At 40.1% G+C, this 20,825-nt stretch overlaps 1 protein-coding gene across 4 annotated transcripts in view; it reads left to right on the forward strand.

Annotated features, from left to right (window-relative positions):
* Positions 1–12,059: 12,059 nt before the first annotated feature.
* CACNB2 (calcium voltage-gated channel auxiliary subunit beta 2) overlaps positions 12,060–20,825 on the forward strand; it is a 272,822-nt gene continuing 264,056 nt past the window's right edge. For all 4 annotated transcript variants that reach the window (XM_076331652.1, XM_076331653.1, XM_076331654.1 and 1 more), the window contains exon 1: positions 12,060–12,208. In XM_076331652.1, coding sequence (XP_076187767.1) covers positions 12,110–12,208 — 99 coding nt within the window. In that variant the 5' untranslated portion in view covers positions 12,060–12,109. The remainder of the gene's footprint in view (positions 12,209–20,825) is intronic.

Genomic DNA, 20,825 nt, shown 5'->3' on the forward strand with positions numbered 1-20,825 from the left:
CTGTGCCGGCTCACTTCGGCCATTTGCCATACAGACTTCTGGCTGCTTGGGGACACGCCGTGAGACACCTTTACGCACTTCGCTAAACCATGTTGTCACAGACCAGTTGCTGTTCCACAGCAGGCTTTCATTTACCCTTGGCTTCATAAATCTTTGTGGATCAGCAGTGGTGTTTCAAAATCATTTTGAAGCAGGGGAGAAGGTGATGAAATAATTTGGATTTCCAATTTGCAGCAATTCGCTCTCAGCAAAGCCACTGACTGACAAATATTTAACAATTCACATGGGTTTTTTTGCTAGAAATGCGAAGATGCAATCTATCTGCAGATGTAATTTATTCATAATATTAATAACACCTTGGGGTATTTTTACAGAGAGCAATGTAAGTTGACGTAGAGATTATGAAAATGTCTCTTGACAAGACTGATACTTGTTAATCATAGGTCCCATGGAGAAGTGTAATTTCTTACTGACGAAGATACGAAGACGATTCAAAGATCATGTGGTCCTTGTCCGAAACATCTAACAAACAAAGAATGGTGCTGACTGTACTTCTGCGGCAGCACAGCCTCAGGGCTTCACACTTTCAGAAGACTTATAGTACTGCTCCAACACCAGCAAAATGAGACGACTTGGTAGACTCCACAGCCTGTCAGACTGGGTTTGGTTCACATGTTAATGATGTGGTTTTCCTATTGCTAGCCTGGTTGGCTAAGTAAAGACTAAAACTGTTTGGAAAAGATTTTATATTCTATAGAAAACAACAGCTTTTCATCAAATAACACTTCTGTCTGTGCTTTCACTTTTCAAGTCTTACAGGCCTTTATTATTTTTACTCTACCAGCAATTTTTTTTTTCTTTTTTTTCCTTTTTTTTCACCAAACTTGGCCTTGGATCACAGACAGCTCAACCTAGGCTAAGGGTTACAAGTGGGGTTTACTATATGTTTCTGTCAATAAAGTTGGCCAGTCAAATCTAGTCCTCCTTTTTTGTACAAATGATAAACACAGTTATCAAGTACTTGCATCTAATTACTCTAAAGATGTTTGATTCCAGTTGTTTGGGTGATGACAGTGTTTAGGCAGCAAACAATTTTAAGATGTTAAACCTTGAAAGACTGGATTTTGGTTGGGGGGTGGATTTTTGTTTGTTTGTTTTTGCAATAAACTGATCCTATACACTTGTTGCATATGGCTCCCAATCTGATCATCAACTTTGAATGTAATGCAATGCTACTTCTACCTCTCCGAGCTCTGAAAATCTAATCAAACCACCCTTTCATAATATTCTATCTGTTACCTAGGTTTATTCTCAAGTACTTTCCTTACTGAAGCATATCCTTAGTAAGGAAGATGTGGAAATGTTAGTGAACGCTGCGTGTTCCTTTGCACTGATGGGTTGCAATACATCGTTTTACCTCCTAGACAAAGACTTTTTTTTTAAGAATTGTTTTTGAAAAAGGAATTATTTTTCAAACATTTTGCCTTTATAGTTTTTTGTGTTTGTATGTTACATTTACAAGCAATCTATCTTTTTAGTATTTGTGGTGTTCATAAGTATGTCTATGTATGTGCATAGACAAACTGGACATATATTAACTGTGCTGAAAGAGTTTTCATTTGTGTTTTTAAGGATATGTTGGTTTCTAATCTAATATCTATTTTATTACCCCAAACCCACAAAGGGACATTTTTAGACATGTAATATCAGCTTTGTTTACCACTTGTGTTTTCAATACTTTTTGTCACATTTTTCTGTTTTGAGTTGGATTTTTTTTGTTTGATTTGACAATCAGATTGGATTTTCTCTAAAGGATGTTGTGCAGTATCTCTGAAATTTAAGCTACTTCTAAAATACAAAGTCTGATCTAAAAATGGGATTACTCTTATAAAATGTGATCTGAATTGAGGTTCCACAGTAGTAAAGAGCAAACCTGAAAAGCCCTGCTGGGGTGCCAAGTGATCTCAGAGGTACTCAACTCAATGGACAGCATATTTCTTTTTAGAGTTGCACCTGTGAGCAAAGACTAGGTAACTTTTTTCCCTAAGAAACACGTATAAGGATGCTTAGATCCACGTTATTTATCTGTCAGGAGGTTCCTGTAACCATCGCACACGGTCTGTTCTGAAAACAAGGTTCCTTGGGACTAGGAATGAAAAGAGTAAATACTAGTTTTTAATCTAATGGATGAATATTCCAAGAAGATGGGAAAATCCTGAGATTTGATTCCTGTTCTTAAAGGACATTTTAATTTATCCAATGCTTATTTTGGTTAAAAAGCCATAATAGTCTCACCTTGGAAACATTTAACGCTTCTGTACTTCTGTTTCCTGATCAATAAGTTATAATTTCACTGGCTTATTAAACTATTATTTCTAATCAACATTGGAGATTGTGGATGGTTTCTTTCTGTGCAAGAAACCATAAATAAAAATTTTTGAGAAGATTGCGTTTCAATTATACAGTGCAAGAGAATTAGAAAGATTACTCATTCTATCAGACATTCCGAATAATGAAAGCATTAAATGCACTGGAACACATACTTGTTGTGCATGAAAGACACCTATCTTGAAATTTGTTTTCCCTTTCTAGTTGAAACATGGTAGCAAATGTAGAAACTGGTGAATTTTCTTGCAACATACAGAATTTCGCTATGCAAATGAAGAGATTATATATAAACACTATACTAGATTGTGGTAAATAAACTTTTATTGCAGTTGCAAACAGCCATATGAATGCTAATTAAATAGAGTTTATAGACTGTAATTGCACAACAGCATATGTGCAATCCAAGAAAAACAGAGCAGAGACTCAGCTATGTAGTGAACTGAGGGTGCAGTGTGGAGTAGCATGCGTTTTGCCAGCAGCACTTTATGAGGAGCACTTATGAGCAGCACCTAATCTGTTTTTGAAGTCTCAGAGCAAGAAGGGTATAAGAAGTTTCTTTCTTCTACATGATCTTCATGTTCTGCCTGGTGCTTTGATGTGCACTCCGTTTGCATTGCTAATTGGTAAGAAAGGCATGTAAAAGCCCTTATTACAACTTTAACCTTGTTTATTTAGTGGGGGGGGAAAAGAAAAGAAAGAAAGATTATGTGGTATACTTACACTGGCAAAAGTTCCTGGTAAAAGCCCTTTTAGTTTACACTAGTGTCTGAACAAACACTGCAGTCAAACTAATGCTTCTTCCAGAAGGAGCTACACAGCAAATGAAGTTGGAATTGCTGAATGCGTGACCACCCTCAGCTGGCCACTATGCCGCTTTAGGACATTGCTGCCTCAGCAAAAAGGATGGCCACATGGCTATTTTACTGGTTGGAGAGCTATTGCACTCAACATATGAGTGAGAACAAAGAATTAATCTTGTTTTAAATTAGCATACTGGATTTGAAACAGCAGGAGTTCAGGAGTTGATTCATGAACAATAGTTTGGCTGCAAACAGCTAAAATTTCGGTCCTGACTATCTCACTGTGTTTACTGTCATTGTTTCCTTTATGCTGGGTGACATATATAGCAAAACTGAATAAAACTGTATTGTTTTTGGTAAAAGCATGCAATAGAGATTTTTCACAAAGAAAACAACCTCACAGTGGACCAAACTGCAAATCCCTGAGCAGTTAATCATGAGATTCACACCGATAAGTAATTCTTATGACATTGGCCATATTATTTATGCAAGTAGCCATTCACCAATATATTATTCTGTTAGGAGACTTACTCTAATACAGAGTGTTGGCTTTTTTCATGTGTGTTTGATCTATTCTAAATGTTTTGTGTTAGCCTGTAGAAACGAAAACATGTTTTTTGCTATGTGTTGAATAGTAGATGAGCATTTGGAAGATATGAAAATATTTACTGCAGTAAATATTGAATTAGTTTGTATAAAGTGCTTTGGAATACTTGCATGAAGTAAGGATTGTGTTAGTGTTTATAAGCCATACTGAAATATGTCCAATGAAAAATAAAACTTATTGTTTGGGATACTGGCATCCAGTTAAAAACTAGTGTAGAGCACTTCATAACTCATGAAAGGTTCTATGAAGCTAATGAAGCTCCTTACATGAGTGATTTACAGGACTCCTTTTTGGTGTCTTTATATACAGCTCATTCACAAATCTAGGAAAACTAGGGCTTAAGTAATAGAGAGCATGAATTGTTCTCTTTTTTGATGCTTCTGTCTTCAAGTGGGAATGAAAAATTGCACTGCAGTCAGTAGGACTAATAGCGAGGGCTGGGCTTCATGGCTGCATCCAAATTTGCTTTTCTTAGCCACTAGAACATGACTAAATTGTTCCCCCATTTCTCCAGTCAAATCTGGATGTCAGCAAATGAACAGGTGATCCTGCTGAGAGATGGCTCAGCTAGGAAGCCAATAAGATTAAAGATAATTTGGAAAATACTATATGACTTCCGCAACCTTCACATATGTCTTTATGTAACTCTAAAACTAAGTTAATTTAACATAATATCAATGTCAAGCATCACTTAAGCAAGCTATGCTTTCAAATTGTCTCTGACTCGTTATTTTGGGGGTCTGAAATATATCCATCTCACTACAACCACTTTGTCAGAAGAAAATAAAAGACTTTGATGATGAAGTTTCTCTGCTTTTGTGAGCTCTACACTGATTCAGTCATGGGGAAACATAGATTAATGTATATTACTGGGAAAGCTGCAACAACGGATTTAGAAGACATTTATTTTTGTGGGAGGGTAATCTGAGTATCAACTTTAAAAAATGAAGATGTATCTTATTTTACAGATTCTTTTTTTATGTTGGCATTGGTTAATATGACACTCAAAAATAATTTTCCTGTCCTCTTTGGCTCCTTATACAGGAACAGTCCACGGGCACGAGTCTAGCAATAAATGGCTTCAATAGTCTTGTTCTTATAGTAACTCCTGGTTCAGAACTTCATGAGCTGTGAGTGAATAAGCAGACGCACGCTGACTGTATTTAAAAAAAAAAAAAGAAACAAAACAACTGGGTGAAATTGATTTGAATATTGCCCAAACAAAGACTGTAAAATCTCAGCCTGAATTTATTTTGCTCTCAGGAAAAATCATTTAATGTACAGAAAAATGACTAATTACCAAAGACAATGATCTACTTCCATTCTTGAGGAGGAAATTTTTTAAGGCTTTGCTCATTATCACTATCCAAAATGTATTTTTCTTCCTGTTGTGCTAGAATGAAAGCAAAAATGCTCCATCTTTCTTTGTAGAATTTGGGCTCTGGCTAACAGGCTGTTTCTTTAGTATTTGTTTCCATGGAGCTGCCCCTGCCTATTGAATTCACCTGGGCGGACTTTGGATGGCACACTGAAGTTGATTCAGTCTGTCACTAACACGTCTTCAGTGACCACAGAATTTCATAAAGGCCATAAGCAAAAGCAAGTCCTGCTCAGATTTCCTATTAAGGGATTGTTTTAAGTAAAATTAAAGGTTCATTTTTTCATCGGCTGCTTTGTGAGGTCATTGATGGCCTGACATTCCCCCCTTGGAAGAGCAATGCTTCGTCATTATCGTTCTTTGCTGCCTTTTTCAGAAATATCCATTCAGGAAACTAATCCAAGAGCGGATGTGGATGTGTCTCACCATGGCTTTCACCAGGAGCAGCAGCTCCTGCGCTACCCAGCAGGGGTAGTACGGCATTGTTTGATTTTTAATGTCCTGGGTGTCACAGGCTTGGACACCAATACATTAGCTGTTGTTTTCTAATAGAGACATCATTTTAAAAGTTGATCCTTTCCTATTATTTTTATCAGTGTAATTCTATCATGCAAAAAAGGGTATTATGTCTATTTCAAGCTATTTTTCCTACAAAATAGACCAAGGCAAGATTGAAGGGATATATGTTTTCTTAGCATCTAATGATATAAAGAAACCATCCGGATTTGAGAAACATGTCATAGAAAGTACTTGAGAGTGTATTTTAAAATACATGGTTTCAAAATGATATTAAAGTACATATTTAGCTACAAAATGTAGAGTAAATCTGATTGATGATTGCCACAGCTTTCTTCTTTGCACATGACTAGGAATAAAATGTTGCTATTAGGCTTCTGGCATTTTTTTCTACAGAAGTCATATGGGATACATTGCAATGTTACAATAAAAAAGTATAATCTCAGCACAAACTTGGTTCTTAGGTTTTCAAAGGACACTTCAAGGACAGTTAACTTAAAATGTAGGGCAGCACAGAATCAGAGGGGAAGATGGTGAAGTCTTATGCACTGTTTCAGGTTTCAGGTTTTAGGTGGACAAATGTTTCTCTCAAAATTTTACTCTGGAAATAGATAAGATGGTTTTGATGGCAATTAATTGATTGTGGCTAATGCAGAATTTACATCATGGTATTAATGTGGCTGCTGATATCTTATTTTTCAGAATAATTTTTCTTACGAAACTTGAAGTCTGCTAAAGCTTTATTGAAAATTGCTTTCTTACATAATGACAACTTCAATTTTGGTAAAGATTGGGGGGCAGCTGAGTAAAAGAGGCTTAGCAGTAAGGGAGAAAAAGGAGGAACAAACAAAATCTTGAAGACTTGTCTTTCCTCACCCTCCTTTTGCTGCATAAACTCAAAGTACTTACCAAAAATTACTTTTCAGAAGCCAAACCAACGTTATTCTGCAGTAATGTTTTCAAAACTGACCGTGGTTGCAGTTTGATGTTTATAGCTAAGCTGCTCTAAGGGCTGGTGTGCTGCCAGGAAGGAATTCCTGCAACCCTGCTCTAAGCTACATATTCCTGCTGCCCCCCCATTCCCCTTTCACCCTGGCAGTTGCACTTATCGGTCTTCATGGTAAGGTGGCTCATGGAGATAAAGCAGCGAAGAATTAACCCTATGGAAAGGTAATTAATTTTCTGCTACATTTTGCTTTTAATTCTTGAATGGAGTCCCTCGTGCTCAGAGAAGCACAAGTGGTGTGCAATGGAGGATCAAGTTAGCCCAGCCAAGGCGAGGAGGGAGGGAAATGACTTCTGGCAAATGCTTGCTGTTAAAATCGACTTGATGGTAACGTGAAGCCGTGCCATCAGCGATCTGCGCTTCAGATCTGTGCACGTATAAATTGGCAAAGAATTCGTAAACCCTTAGGCATATTAACTCTGCCAACAACCTTGGTAATGATGAGTTAACTGTCAACCATGTTGATGGTTTTGCAATCATCATACAGATTAGAGGTTGTCATTGTCTTTTCTTACACCATTTATCGTGAATGAAGTTTTGCTTCGGTGCCACAAATAAGTGATTGTTGGGTGGAAAAAAATACGTCTTCCCTAAAGCAGAAAAGCTCAAGCTGAGCACAGGACTAAATGAAGGGTAGAGGAAAGGCCAACCTCAAGGAGCTGAGAAGAGCTCAGATGCTGTCCTTGGACACAGGCCGCACGGTCTATTAAAAGCTGTCTCTCATGTCAGTAACTCACATGGGCTGAGCATATTTGTGGGTGAGAGTGCTATAAAGCCTTTTTGTGCTCTTGTGATTCAAGTATTTAATAATAAGAGAGCAATAATGCTATAAATAGGAACACCATAGTTGGTAAGGACTGGGGATACAAAAGGAGATATGTGGTCTCAGTTATGACAGGAGGGCAAAGAAAAAGGAAAGAAAATATCAACTGAAACCAGCAACTTCTGCAGAAGCGCTTAATCAAACATGAACTTTGTATACAACCCATCGACAACAAAATTGCCTCTCGCAAAGCGAACAGCTTGCAAGCAGGAGCGTGCCTTTTTTGGTCACGTTTTGCAAAGGGCTGAAAATATGTGCTTAGTAGGTGTTGTGGCTTTTGCAAGTATTGTGAGCCTTCCTGTGCATTAGGAGCATTTTTGCCAGTGTTTGTATCTTGCTCATATCTTCCATCATGTAGAAACCTTGCTCCTTCCAATCCTGTCCCCCCCGAATATATCGTAACAATATCAATCAAGGTTTTGCTGCATGGCGCCTATATCCTACAGAATAAAGCATAATAAACATGAGCTAGAAGAATGGATCAGTTCATTAAATCCAGCCAGGCAGTGTTGTGCTCTGATACAGACTGATAATAGATTCATAAGTGAGCCTGTCTGGAGTGGTTTTGTTCAGACTTGTCGTGTGAAAGATAAAGTACAAAAATAAGAGGAATCTCTTTAGTTTGCACTTGTGACAGCCAGCTTCCAGTTTATCACTGGAGAAGAAGATGAACTATGTCTGATCCGAGATATTAAATCCAGGTAACGGAGTGAATTCCTGTTTTCACAATATTGAACTTCTAGCTACAATGTATTTTAAGCAGGAGGTGGTACAGGGTAATAGATGGCCAGCACTTCTTTTTAACTGATATTCCTAAAGAAATTTGCTGTATCAGGGCTTTAAACATATGCTCAATTAGAAGCATTTTAGTAGTTTCATGAGTCATTGTAAGCTGACCGGCCTGTATTTATGCAAGTTTTTAATGATTTCCCTTGGGGTTGTTATTAGCTTTTAGCTGCATTTACACAAATACCAGCCAACCATCCTAAGCGTATTTTTGCACATTCGGGTGACCATTATAGACTAAATCAATCCTGTACTCACCGTACATGTGTGCAAAGGTTAGGAGATGGTGCTGACACCACATTCTTATATTGGTGGTAAAGGACAATTAAACATGCAAAGTAATACAGTGCTCCTTGCTCTAAAAGAACACCTAATCTCTCATACAACAAAAAAAGCTACTTTTTTGGCACCCAAATCAGGTTATCTTCTTTGTCAGCCTAAGGTTTTGGGGTTGTTTTTTTAAAAAAGAAAAACAAAACAGCGTATCTTTTCTTCCGGTCTTCTAACATTTACATGTTTAGAAAAATCCAAATAAGCATGCACAACACCTCTCCATTGCAGATAAAAGTGTAAAAAAATGCAGCAGAGTGGTTATCTGCTGAGAAGTGGTTAGGCATAGCAGGTTGTTTTCCCCTTGAGAAAGAACGAGCAATTTGGAATCTCTGCGTATTGTTTTTACACATTGACCCTTATCCTGGAGCAGATGTGGCCAAAAACAGCATGCAGAGGGATGACAGCATGCAGAGGGATGACTGCATGCGTATGTGTTCAGCTGAAGGATTTTCACTGCACATTTCAAGGTTAGAGAACTCTGTTGAACTGCTAAACAAAAGGAGTGAAACAGAGAAGACACTTACAATTATTTTTCTAGGCTAATCTTCTAGCCACTTATTACATCAAGGCAACGAACAATAATTGCTACTAAAGAACAGTTAGGTAGAGTATTTTTTCTCAGGAAGAAAAACGAAATAAACTTCCTAGAACTTTGGAGGTGAATAGTGTGTGTGGGGGGTTGTTGTGGGGGTTTTTTAGAGAAAACTGTACAACACAACTACTTATATTTAACTATTGTTTTTAAAGTCAGTGAGTTCCCTTTTGTTTATTTGTGCCTTAAATACTTCTTTCCTGAGTCCCTGCTTTCTACAGACCTTGTATGTGTGTATATAAACAAGAAAAATAATTACCATTATCTTTTTATAAAGGAAAGAAAAGAAGACAAAGTAATCATAAAAGATATATATTTAGCAAACAAAAAATGAGCTTCATTTGATATATTCAAGCTCTAATTTATGCGGGAGTAGAAATACCCTTTCAACACAGTTACACAATTTATGGTTTTAGCAACTGTAATGCTTCCAAAATGATCTCTACTACTCTTAAAGAAGAATGGTATACGTAAAAAAAAAATGCGATGCTATTTATATACTCCTTACAAAGTGAAAAATTCAGAGGGCAATATGAAGGACCACTGTTACATGATTAAATAACTTCCACTCCCTTCTCTGTGTGAGAGAGAATAGGCAATCTCTAACGGATGCCTGAAAATTTACCAAGTAAATGTACTGAATCATGGTGGATCAAGTGCCTTTCATAGAGAACGTTTTGAAACATAAGGATAAATGGTTCCCAAGCTATAAAGGTGTTAGAAGTCAAAGCTGACACCTTTCGATAACAACACTCCACTTAGCAATCATTAACAGGAATATTGTGTTTAGGTTATTTTGTAAATCTTTATTTATGTATTATCCTTCCTTAATTATTATGATGGTCACAAAAAGTAATTCCATTGAAACAATCTAATTTGGAAGTGATGAAGAAATAACTACTTCAAGGCCTATATTAGAAGGTGAAGTATGCATTCTTCCCACCAAATGTATAAAGAGAAAATATCTTCTTGGTTATAGCCACTAAGAGAATATCTGGAAGCAGCCCAGGCCCTAGCATCTTTTTAGTTTTGAGATTATTCAGCATCTCTATTGAATAGTTTGAATGAAATGTAAGCACGTAAACGACATTCTTTTCACTTAAAATTAAGGTTCTGTTTTGCCATAGACAACAACTTGGACAAAATTCTAGAAATTATTTTTGAAGACTACTATGACAACTTTTCAAAATGAAATGTGAAACTCCTTGGACAAGTGAAAGTTCTCAAGCTCCTTTAAACCTCGGAGCGCTTCCATTTGCAGGGAAAGCCAACTCCTTCACAAAAAATGGGTAGTTCCTGCAGGATTTTTTCACTATTCACATGAGAAAGTCTGTAGGGGTAAAAGCTAATTCAGAGAGGAAATTTATTAGCTGTTATGAAAAATGAGATAAATCAACCACACAACTGGGAGAAAGCCTGAAAGTACTTCTTGAAGTTGAACTGGCTTTTGTGCTGGTTTTGGTTCGCTGGCTTCTTTTCCTGTGTGTGACTATTATAAATGTTCTTAGTAACGGTTGTAATTTTACATATATGATGTTAGGCCACTCAGAGTTTCTGTACTGATTTTTCACTGTTTACAATCAACTGATAAGAGATTTCACAAACAATCACACAAGTTTCCCTCTCGTGCTGCGTGGAGCGCAGCTAGGTCCAATCCAAAGATGACAGCAAGAGGTAACGAGTCTTCCTCTACAAAATCTTCTCTGACTACAAGTATCAGCCCATGGTGTGCTTATTTGGTCAGAGGGTTTAGTTTCTGTTGTTTTTTTTTTCCCAAGAAATGAACAGTAGAGCATCTCAGGGGTGGAGGGTGATTTTCCCGGGTCAAGTTTTGAACAGGTCTTTCAAAAGCCTCCTGTGGGGTACCTGATAACACGATTGAAATTGCGCTGCTATAGGTTATACAAAATTAGACAGCGGGCTTCATCTCACCTGCCAGCTAGGAATTACTCATCTCTTGTTGATATGTGCACGGGAATCTCCAAGAAGTACAGGAAGAAACCGTATCAACAAGACAGCCCTAGGGAACTTTCGCTTTGGAAAGTGCAGGTTTGTTCACTAAAACCAACCATACCCCATGATAAGCTTCGATAAGGGTCGAGTCATGCGGTGCCATGCGGTCAGGGACGAGCAGCACCGCAGGGCTCAGGGAGGGTGCACCCTGCCTCCCCCCGCTCTCCCGGGCGTACCTGGCTGGGCGCGGAGGGCTGGCTGAGGGGCAGCGGCGCGCCTCTCCCACCGCTCCTACCCAAACTGCGCCCGGGAATCGGCACTCCACAAGCTACGGAGTTGTCCGACCGGCGGGAAGCGTCGTTTGCAAATAACTTACTGACTGCAGGCGGGAGAGAGCCCCTCCCTCTCGGCCACGGCCACGGCCGCGGCCGCGCCGGGGCTGACCCCGCCCGGCGCACACCCACCGGCCGACCCATCCTCCCGCGGCGCGGCCGAGCGGCGGGGAAAAGCAGGGCCTGACACCCCCAGCCCCAACTTTCCTGCTCGCCCCTCCGCCGCGGCCGCGCAGCCCGCCGCCCCCGCCCCGCGGCGCCCGGCGGGGAGGCAGGCACCGCCCCGCGCCCGCCGCCCGGTAGCTGCCGGGAGGGAGATGCTCGTTGTCACTTTCCCTCTTCCCCACGCACCGCCCCCTGCCCTCCCCCCGCGCCCGGCGGCGGCGGTGCCCCGTCCCCCGGCGCCGCGCTGCTCTGCGCGCTCCCCGCCGGCAGCAGGCAGGGCCGCGCCGCCGCCCGCGTCCGCCCGCCCGCCCCCGCCCTCCCCCGGCATGGCCGGGCGCTGAGGGGCGCCCCGCCGCCCCGGCTCGGCTCGGCACGGCACGGCTCTGCCCCGCGGAGGGGCTCGGCGCCCAGCCGCCCGCTCTCCTCGCCAATGGTCCAGAGCGACATGTCCAAATCGCCTCCCAGCCCGGCGCAGGAGGTGCAGATGGAGCTGCTGGACAACCCCCTGCCCGCGGCGGCGGCAGCGCAGGTACCGCGGGGGCGGCAGGGCTCGGCCGGCGGCCCGGGGCTGCGGCGGGGAGCGCGGCGGGGACGGCGGGGCCGGGCCGGGCTCGGAGGGCTTCGCCCTGAGGCAGCGGGCGGCAGGCTGGGAGAGGCGGACAGGGGAGCGACGGGGCTGCCGGAGCTCCGCGTCCTTCAGCTTCGGCTCCCCGCAGCCAGAAAAGTTTGACGGCTCTCCTAAGACGCCTGAAACCCCTGTCCTACCCCCTACCCCCAAATGCCATTTAATTAACGCGCACAATGGGATGCTCTGTGCCGTAGAAGCTTCGTAAGTCAAAAGAACCTTGCAGTTATCTGTAGGGTGGATATATAAGAATACGTTGCTATTAAGGTGCTCTTGCGTGCATGTATTACTCGCAGGTTACGGCTATTTTTCCCTGCTCCAGTAACCTGTTGTATCTGTACCTGATGCTTACCACGCACTGCTGAAACCTTCCTCATCTGTTACACAGGCTGGTAACAGTCTGTCTTGAGGGGGGAAGGCGATTCATGCTGGTTGTTGAGCAGGATTTTTGGGGAGGCTGAAGGTGTTGAGCACGCTGCAGATATAAGCTGCTCGATTACCGTGCAGAAGGTGGCTGTACAGTCACCTCTGAAATTTTAACAACTCGGTCCATGTGCACTGCGTTCAGGTGGATGGATGAAGAGAGAGAGACAGGGTATGGATGTTTGCACACTTGGTACAGACTTTCTATTTTGAAAGGTGGTTCCTGTTTAATATATGAATGTTGCATAATATCTTCGAGTTTGCAATAGTTGGCTACAAAGACTTACGGTGCTATTTTTAAACCCAGTAAAAGGGTGGTAAAATCTGATTGCGTGTGTTGTAAATTACAAACATGCTTGTTCTTGTTAGGACAGAGTTTTTTTCCTTTTGGGGTGGCAGTTGTTACTGCTGCTGCCAAAGCTATCTCTGATGCTCTATTTTCTTTGAGAAGGTGGTCCGGTTTCGGACTGAATCGAGAAGTGCCCAATTGCCAGAGGAAAATGCTGTCAGTCTGTCAAAAGACTCACTAATTGATCTTTACTTACTGGGGACCAGTGACAGCAGAACAAAATCCAGGCACTGAAACAGAGACTAGGTTAAGCTAAAAAAGAAAAAGTGTCTCTTTGGATGTGAATTTGACTGCAGCCTCCAAGTGCAGAACAGACATTTCGGTAGGGCCATATGCTTTGCCAGCTTCTCCAGAAGCAGTGGCAAGGGAACTAATTTCTGACCTACAAATCCCCCTCTTTTTATATCTTTTCAGCCCTAAGCACAGAATCGGCAACTGTCAAATCATATGGTGCCTCTCTGCTGTGGACAAACGTCAAATACTGATCATAAAATTGATTTTCACCCCTCCTTTTAACCTCTGTTTAGAGAGGAAGGGTAGTTTTCTAACACCCGCGTTATTTATGTTTCAGGTAAAGTACTTATATTCTGTTTTATAGAATTGGTTTCTGAACACTCACAGCCAAAAGATCCACTTTTTAAGGTAGTAATAATGCAGCTCTTTAGTTCAGGGAATATTTTTCAGTTTTCGGAACCAAAGCCATTAGGCAAAACAAGAATCCTATCTTCTCCGTATATACATATTCTAGTTGTACATAAACCTTTGGTGTAGAGGAAATAAGATTATGGAAGCAAAAGAACCCTTTGTCTGAATAATAATGTTAGTTAATTCCTTAGCATGCACTGCATTGAGAGACAATTATTCTGATTTGAATTTTTGCTCCATTAACATGATTTTCAAAAAATCAGCGTTGTAAGATCTTGCTGCTTTAGAACATACTCACAGTGAGGAGAGGCTTAATGAGGACATGTGAATCACCAAGTAGATTGCCTACAGGTACTTCAGTTATGCCCACCGCTATCTTTTTCACTAAGGTACTTGAGTATCAATCCTAGAAACATTTCATGCCAAGTAATGCATCAGGAAAAAAAAAAAACAACCAACACTTGAGCTTATGGAATGATATCACTCCTAAAAGTATTCTCTCTGAAGTGCTACTTCTGGGAATTATGATTTAGCGAAATATAATTGAAGAGCCTTTGTACAGTTGTAACAAGCCTCAAAATTTCTTTTATCCAAGAATTTTACTTTTGCAAAACTGAGGATTTCTTTTAACCTGGCTCTACATCATGGTCAATATCTTGGATCGTGCCTGTCCATCGATTTTGGCCAAACTTGTCACCACTTGGCAGAGGAGTGAATGCAGTTAACACTCTGGAAGTAATAACTCTTAAAAGGTAGTTAAGTATGTGAAATATTCCTAGCCAGCCTCTATTTCATAATGCATTTTCCTAACAAGATTTGCAGACAAAATAAAATCCCTTTAGGTGTTGATCATGACAGTTATACTGTACTCTCCCTGGGAAGTTCTTTGCAATGGGGACAAGGTATTGGTGTGTTATTCTGTATTACCTAAAATTCTGTGGCTTTTAGGTCCATATTAGTGTAAAAACATAGTTCTAGGTACTCACTGTGATCCTAGTCCAGATGGAGTTGTGGTATAGTTTCAGATGTCCAGTTTTATCCAGATGAATGCACATGCTAACAGTTACACTGTGGAGTTACTCACAACGTCCAGGTATATGTCAGCGCAAAGTGGTAGCTTTAGGTGTGGCCCTTTTATAACAAAATCAGCATTTGATTTTCTGAAATCGTACAACAAGCAAACTCTGTTCAAATGCATCAGTGTTTGATGATCAGTATCTGTTTTTTAAAAAAAATCAACTCCAGTCCTCTTTTTAATTCTTTATTTCAAGAACCCCTTAATTCTAGGAAGTTGAATTAGTAGAATATTCAATTTAATCATTTTAATTAACTCAGATGCTATGCTGATTTGTTTATAATATATTATAGCATAGCATATTAATGCCTTTCATGGTAACTCTTGGCCTCTCTTCTTCTCTTTTCCTTCCCTCCCATGTAATCTTTTTCTGATCCTACTTCAAAGTCCCTCAGTCCCCAGAAATCATTAGATTCAATTTCTATTGCTATTTTCTCATCATGAAGCTTCCTGTGTTGTGTCACAGGAATAGTCATAGCAAATCAGATCAGTAAATTATATGAGATGTTTCAAAGAAAATACAATGAAACCTTGTATCAAGCAACTACGGACTATGTTGTGGAGGGAGAAGGTATCTTACCCTGGATGAATTCTTCCTTATTCCCCATTATTATTTTCCTCCTGTTCTTTTTCTTGCCTTCTTATGCATCATCTGTCAGTGCAGGTCCTAACAACCTGACACATTTTAAATGAAAACAGTTCTCTTCTTGATTGTTTCCTTCAGCTCTTTCACTTGCATTTAGATTTCCTCTGTGCCCTGATACTGTTACGTGCTTCCCCCTTCCAAGTCTAAAGGCTTCATCACTTCAGGAGCGCTTGGCTCCAGCTGATCAGGTTGTATTGCTGAAGGTAAACTGTAGGCATGGGGTTAGGGACAGGCTTGTTCAGTTTTCCTTCTATATTGACTGCGATTGATGTTAACGTGAATTTTAGAGTAACGTGCATCAGGTGACTCCAGAATATCAGCTTAGATATTTGGCCCTAGCACTGACTGTTGTCCTTCCTGGATCTCCAGCTATCTTTTCAGTTGTATAGCACCATCCCCTCACTGCCTGTTTTGTGGTAACGAGGAATGGAAAGAATAGCCAGAGATTTATTCTCAGCAGATTAATCACACTGCCCTCTGCTGCTCTCTTTCAGCTGAACCGATTTATCACAATTCGTACCATGTTTACCTATTCTTCAGATAAACATTTTGCAACAGCGTATTTCCCAGTACGGGCTTGCAAGAATACTTTGTAAGTGATAAACAAACAAAATTTATATCTCTTTGCTTACTTAAATAATAACAATAACCGTTCATTGTAGAGGCATGGAAGGTTTTACTCTCTGCTGGCAGCATCCCTAGAAGCCAGATCCAATGTGGCAGCAGCTCAATGGAGTATATACAAGTGAAGAAGAGATGAAATCAAACTCCATTCATTGGACTTTCTCATGGTCCTCAGCAAGAGGTAGTATTTTCACTCCTGATGTGGTAACCTCCTTTCAGTGTTGTACTCCTTACTGACAAAAATAAATTTTAACTGTCCTTCGCTAAAGAAAGTCCTTCAAGTTTCAGCTGTTACTTTTCTGGTGGTTCTTCTCTGCTCTTCAGGTTTATTTTTCATTGTCCTGAACTCTATCAGTAATAGGTGATCTTGCATGCTCATCTCGTCCAGAGACATTTATTTGCTACTTGGGTATTACACATCATCAACACATATAGTCTATAATCATTGTATTTTACATTGTCCTAGAGTGTAAAATCCCTCTGGAACAATTCAGCAGTTTCAGTCCTAACTTATTTGAGTATCTGGTAGCCATCTTCTAGAGACAATCTCTGTTTTTGTCTTGTTTTGTCTCTGGGTTTATAATTACAAACTGTTATGGATGAAAAGTTCCTGTACTCTTCCAACACTGGCTTCTCTGGAGTCTCGGTTACTTTTCATCTTTTTTTACTCAGTTCTTTTCTGTGCTGGGATAGAAGAGATTCAAAATAGCACAAAGCAACCAAAATCAGCCTTCCTGCCCTCCAAGGGCTTGCCTTAGTCTCTGCCGGCAAGGCAGCAGACCATTAGCAGAGGGAATCTTCCCCATAGTTGGCTGTTGCTCCCTGCAAATATCTTTCTGTCACAGAGTCAGATCTCTTTTTCTGTTTGCTTGTGTAAGAGAAACACAGAAATCCATGGAGAGCCGGTGGGGAGGAACAGGCATGTGGCCTACAACTGTAGTTGCCAGTCTTCAGGAGCAAGGCTTCAGGAGGCACAGTGGGGTTTGGGCATGAGCTTCAACACCTACTGCAGTTGTGTCCTCCTGTTTTGCTGGGCAGACATCTTCATCACTGGTGTTACAGGGAGATGTGCAGCAGATTTGCACTGAGGTGGGTTCCCAAGCCACTGGGGAGGAGGAGAGCAGGCCAAGTCCCCTACTTCTTGTCTGGCGGGTGGAAACTGCCAGGTGACCTGATCTGAGGCCAGGGTGAGAGCACTGGGATATGGCTTAGAAGTGTAGGAACTGGTGAGAATTGGGCTATTTCTAGCTGCAGTACTGGCAAGGCTTTATCACAGGCCAGCAGAAAAGAACATCAAAGATTTAACCCTGTTAGAGATTTCTCAGCAGAAGTGGGTTTTCTTTTTTTATGGGGGGAAACTGAGCATCTGTCAAATACTTATTTTTGGATTATGTATGCAAGTTTGGATAAATAAATTATTTGTGGGTTGGTTTTTTGTTTGTATGGATTTTTTTTGATGTAGGTGGAAGATTTTATAAAAGGACTGTGGAATGGACTTAGACTCATCAGTGTAGCTTGTGTGAACTCGATGACTGTATATGGAGAACCTCACTTTGATAGGATTCCTGAAGGGAAGTCTTGTCTTTTCTGAGTTGTGTCCTCATAGCAGATGGTGTTTGTTTGAAGAAATTCAGGTTTTGAGACTTAACCTTGGGATTCTTCTCTGCTATGGGGACATGAGTCTGTGCTCCTCAGGCAACTTCTTCACTGAAGGTATGTCACAGGGCTGAGCGCCTGTCACAGGGCTGCACTGGTGTTAATCGTGTAGGATGACCTGAAACACTGGCCCTGAGACAGGGGCAAGCCAGGGTATATTGCTATGTCAAATATTGCCCTGTTGCCCCCATTCCCATCGTGGAATGGAGCTGTGGAGTGCTGGGAAGCTCGTCACCAAGTAGGATAGTTTTTAAGGGTTTATGTTTTCCACTAACCATGATATCAGTCTCAATGACTGGTGCTATTTTACCCATTATAGTTAGTAAAGGTTCAGACTCACCCCTGTGTATACTGCTTTGCTTTGATCCAAAATACCATTGGAATGGTTACTGGTGCAGGGCATTTTAAGACTTTTACTGAAGATCAGTTTCCTGGTTGTAGATAGTTGGTCATTTTAAATGTTTTCTATTCCCTCTTCCGATGATGGTATTTTGCCTACAGGGATAAAGCATGCCTTCTGCTTGTCATGTGTGTTAGAGGATTAAATCTTATGGGTGCATGCTTTTCGTGTGTTGAGGCAGAACCTCATTAAAATTAAAGGGTTTTACTGAGCAACATTGATCTCATCTGTTTGCAATAACGAGTAATTGTATATGAAACTGTTAATTATCAGGAAACTGCTATGCATGCCTCTAATGCTTCATATGATTCCCATATTTTGTTTGATTAGATGGGCTAAATAAAGGTTACACAATGTACTTTCACGTCAGAGTTGGAAAGCAGAGTCTTTCTTTGCTTTATTAAGACTTTGTTGATGAAATGTTTTTACGAGATTACTTTGGTGGGGCTTTCTTTGTTTTTTTTTTTAAGGTTTCACATTGTCTGCCAGGTATTTTAAGAAGCTGTAGAACATAAGTGCATGTGTTGTGTTTCTCGTCTCTGGCAACTCAGCCAATTTTAAATGAACTTCACACATCTGACTAATAAACCAAGCTGCAGTTTTGATCTTGTAAACACTTACATGCATACATAACTTTATTTGTGTAAGATGTTCTGCTGAAATCCAGTGAGAATGTTCCTGTCAGCAAACTTTTTATATAAACAGGCTTGTTCACAGTGCTGGAGTTGGTTGTATTAAAATTAGCTGGGGCAAATGATGGTATGCCATAGGCAGCCAGTTATGCTGGGTACAGGATTGTTACTGTTGGGCACTGTATACTGGGGTGCGGAGACTTTTGGTCCCCTATGGTTGTTCTGTTAGGTAGAGCTACCGTATAGGTTGAGAAAGACTGCCCCGTGTTGCTGCTTTTACTGGCCGATGTCCGCACGTCATGATTCAGCCCTTTATTTTTAGCTACCTAATTGCAGCCAACTGCTACACAGAACACAGATAAGGCAGCTAATTTTAATATGAAAATCACAGTAACATATTGAGTTCATTGTGAAAAAAAATTCTTTTTTGTTTTCCAGAATTGAAAGTAGCTGGTAGACTATTTTTTTTTTTTTTTTTGTACAAAGGTCTTGTTCTCGCATTAACCTCTTATGGAAAAAATACACTCAAAGAAGCAAAATATAATTAATGACAGGATGAGTATTCATAATTCTCCACAACAGACATATTTAATAATTTTTTAAAATAGGTAAGAATCTGTTTTGTTTATGGAAGACATCTCATTTTTAGAAGAAAGTTTCAGGCATTTCTGACTGTGGGAATAAGCTTGAAAGGCCTGGAAGACATGTAATCCCAGATTAGCATCCTTTAAAATAATGAGAAGAGTCATCAAATCCCACTTTTCCCATGTGCTGAAATTGTCCCCCTTTCCTCTGATTCAGAGTTGGTCTGTGCACAGAAGCAGCTGTAAAACTGACTTTCCCTACACTGTGTAGCCATGGCCTGCCATCGTGTCAACTAGTTTTTTGTGTTTAAAGTTAGTATTTAGTTTGTGCTTCTAAATAGTTTTCACTTATAGAAGACTAGAACAAAAATGTGCATGCTGCTATGCACAAAAAGAAAAAAAAAAGAGAACTGAAAAATCAAGTTAAGTTTCAGTTTGAGCTGGATTTGCCGTGTGATGTTGCCCAAAGTAAATGCTTTTAGGTGTTGCTGTGCAGGTAGAGAAGCGTGCATTTTATCTGTGCTCGTAATACGTTTTTCTTCTGCTCTTGTTTGTTTTTCCTCATCATTCTAGACACGGTCCCTTTTCTGCCTTTATAGTAATTTTTTGCGTTATAAGACTGAACACTATGATTCTGTAAATAAAATAAACATTGTAGAAACTGGGTACAAATACAAAAATATGACTGTGAAAGAGAACATGTGTGTATTTTTTCTAGTATCTCCTTGGGGATTACAAAATACTATACTGCACATTATTTATGAAATTGCCTAGATAGTGTGATCTTTATGTAGATGCTTTATATTCTTGAGCTGCTATGTGAATGTTTTGAATTCTTTATTTTTTGTAAGTATATTTCCATATTCTTCCACAAAAATTGGAGAAAAGAGGGTCAGAATGTTGGTGGGTAACTACAGTCAGTTACCTCAGTAAGAACCATTTTTAAGAGGTAAATTTTGATTTAAAGATGTTGTTTTATTTGAAGCCTACTGATGTCAAAGATACTTTTAATGTATTTTACATACCTTAGTATATTATATTAGGTGGAATATTATATTATATTATATTAGGTGGAAAAAGATGGTTCTCATAGAACTGTCTATTCTAACAGTAACTGGAAAATATTTTGAATAATTTTCTGGTAACGGTTGTTCTGATCTACTTTTTATTCTTATAGATCTATGAAGACCTTTCTATTATCAAAAAGTTCTTCTGTTATCAAAGATCCCTTTTAGAAATGCGATCACGTAAAGTCATTCCTCATTCAATTTTCATTTTACATGTTGTGATGTACTGGGTTACAGTCCTAGGCTCATCAGACAGTCATATTTTCATCCCCAGAACGTGTAGCATGCTGATTTTATATAGTTCTGCCCTAACCAACGTGTGTAGTATTGGTTCATGTGCCTTTCAGAAACTTATTACATGGCTTTTTTACAGTTTTGTAAAAATCATATGAATTTGGGAAAATATCTTTCCCATAAATC

Source organism: Aptenodytes patagonicus, chromosome 2, assembly GCF_965638725.1.
Source record: "Aptenodytes patagonicus chromosome 2, bAptPat1.pri.cur, whole genome shotgun sequence".
In the NCBI taxonomy this organism is placed as follows: Eukaryota; Metazoa; Chordata; class Aves; order Sphenisciformes; family Spheniscidae; genus Aptenodytes; species Aptenodytes patagonicus.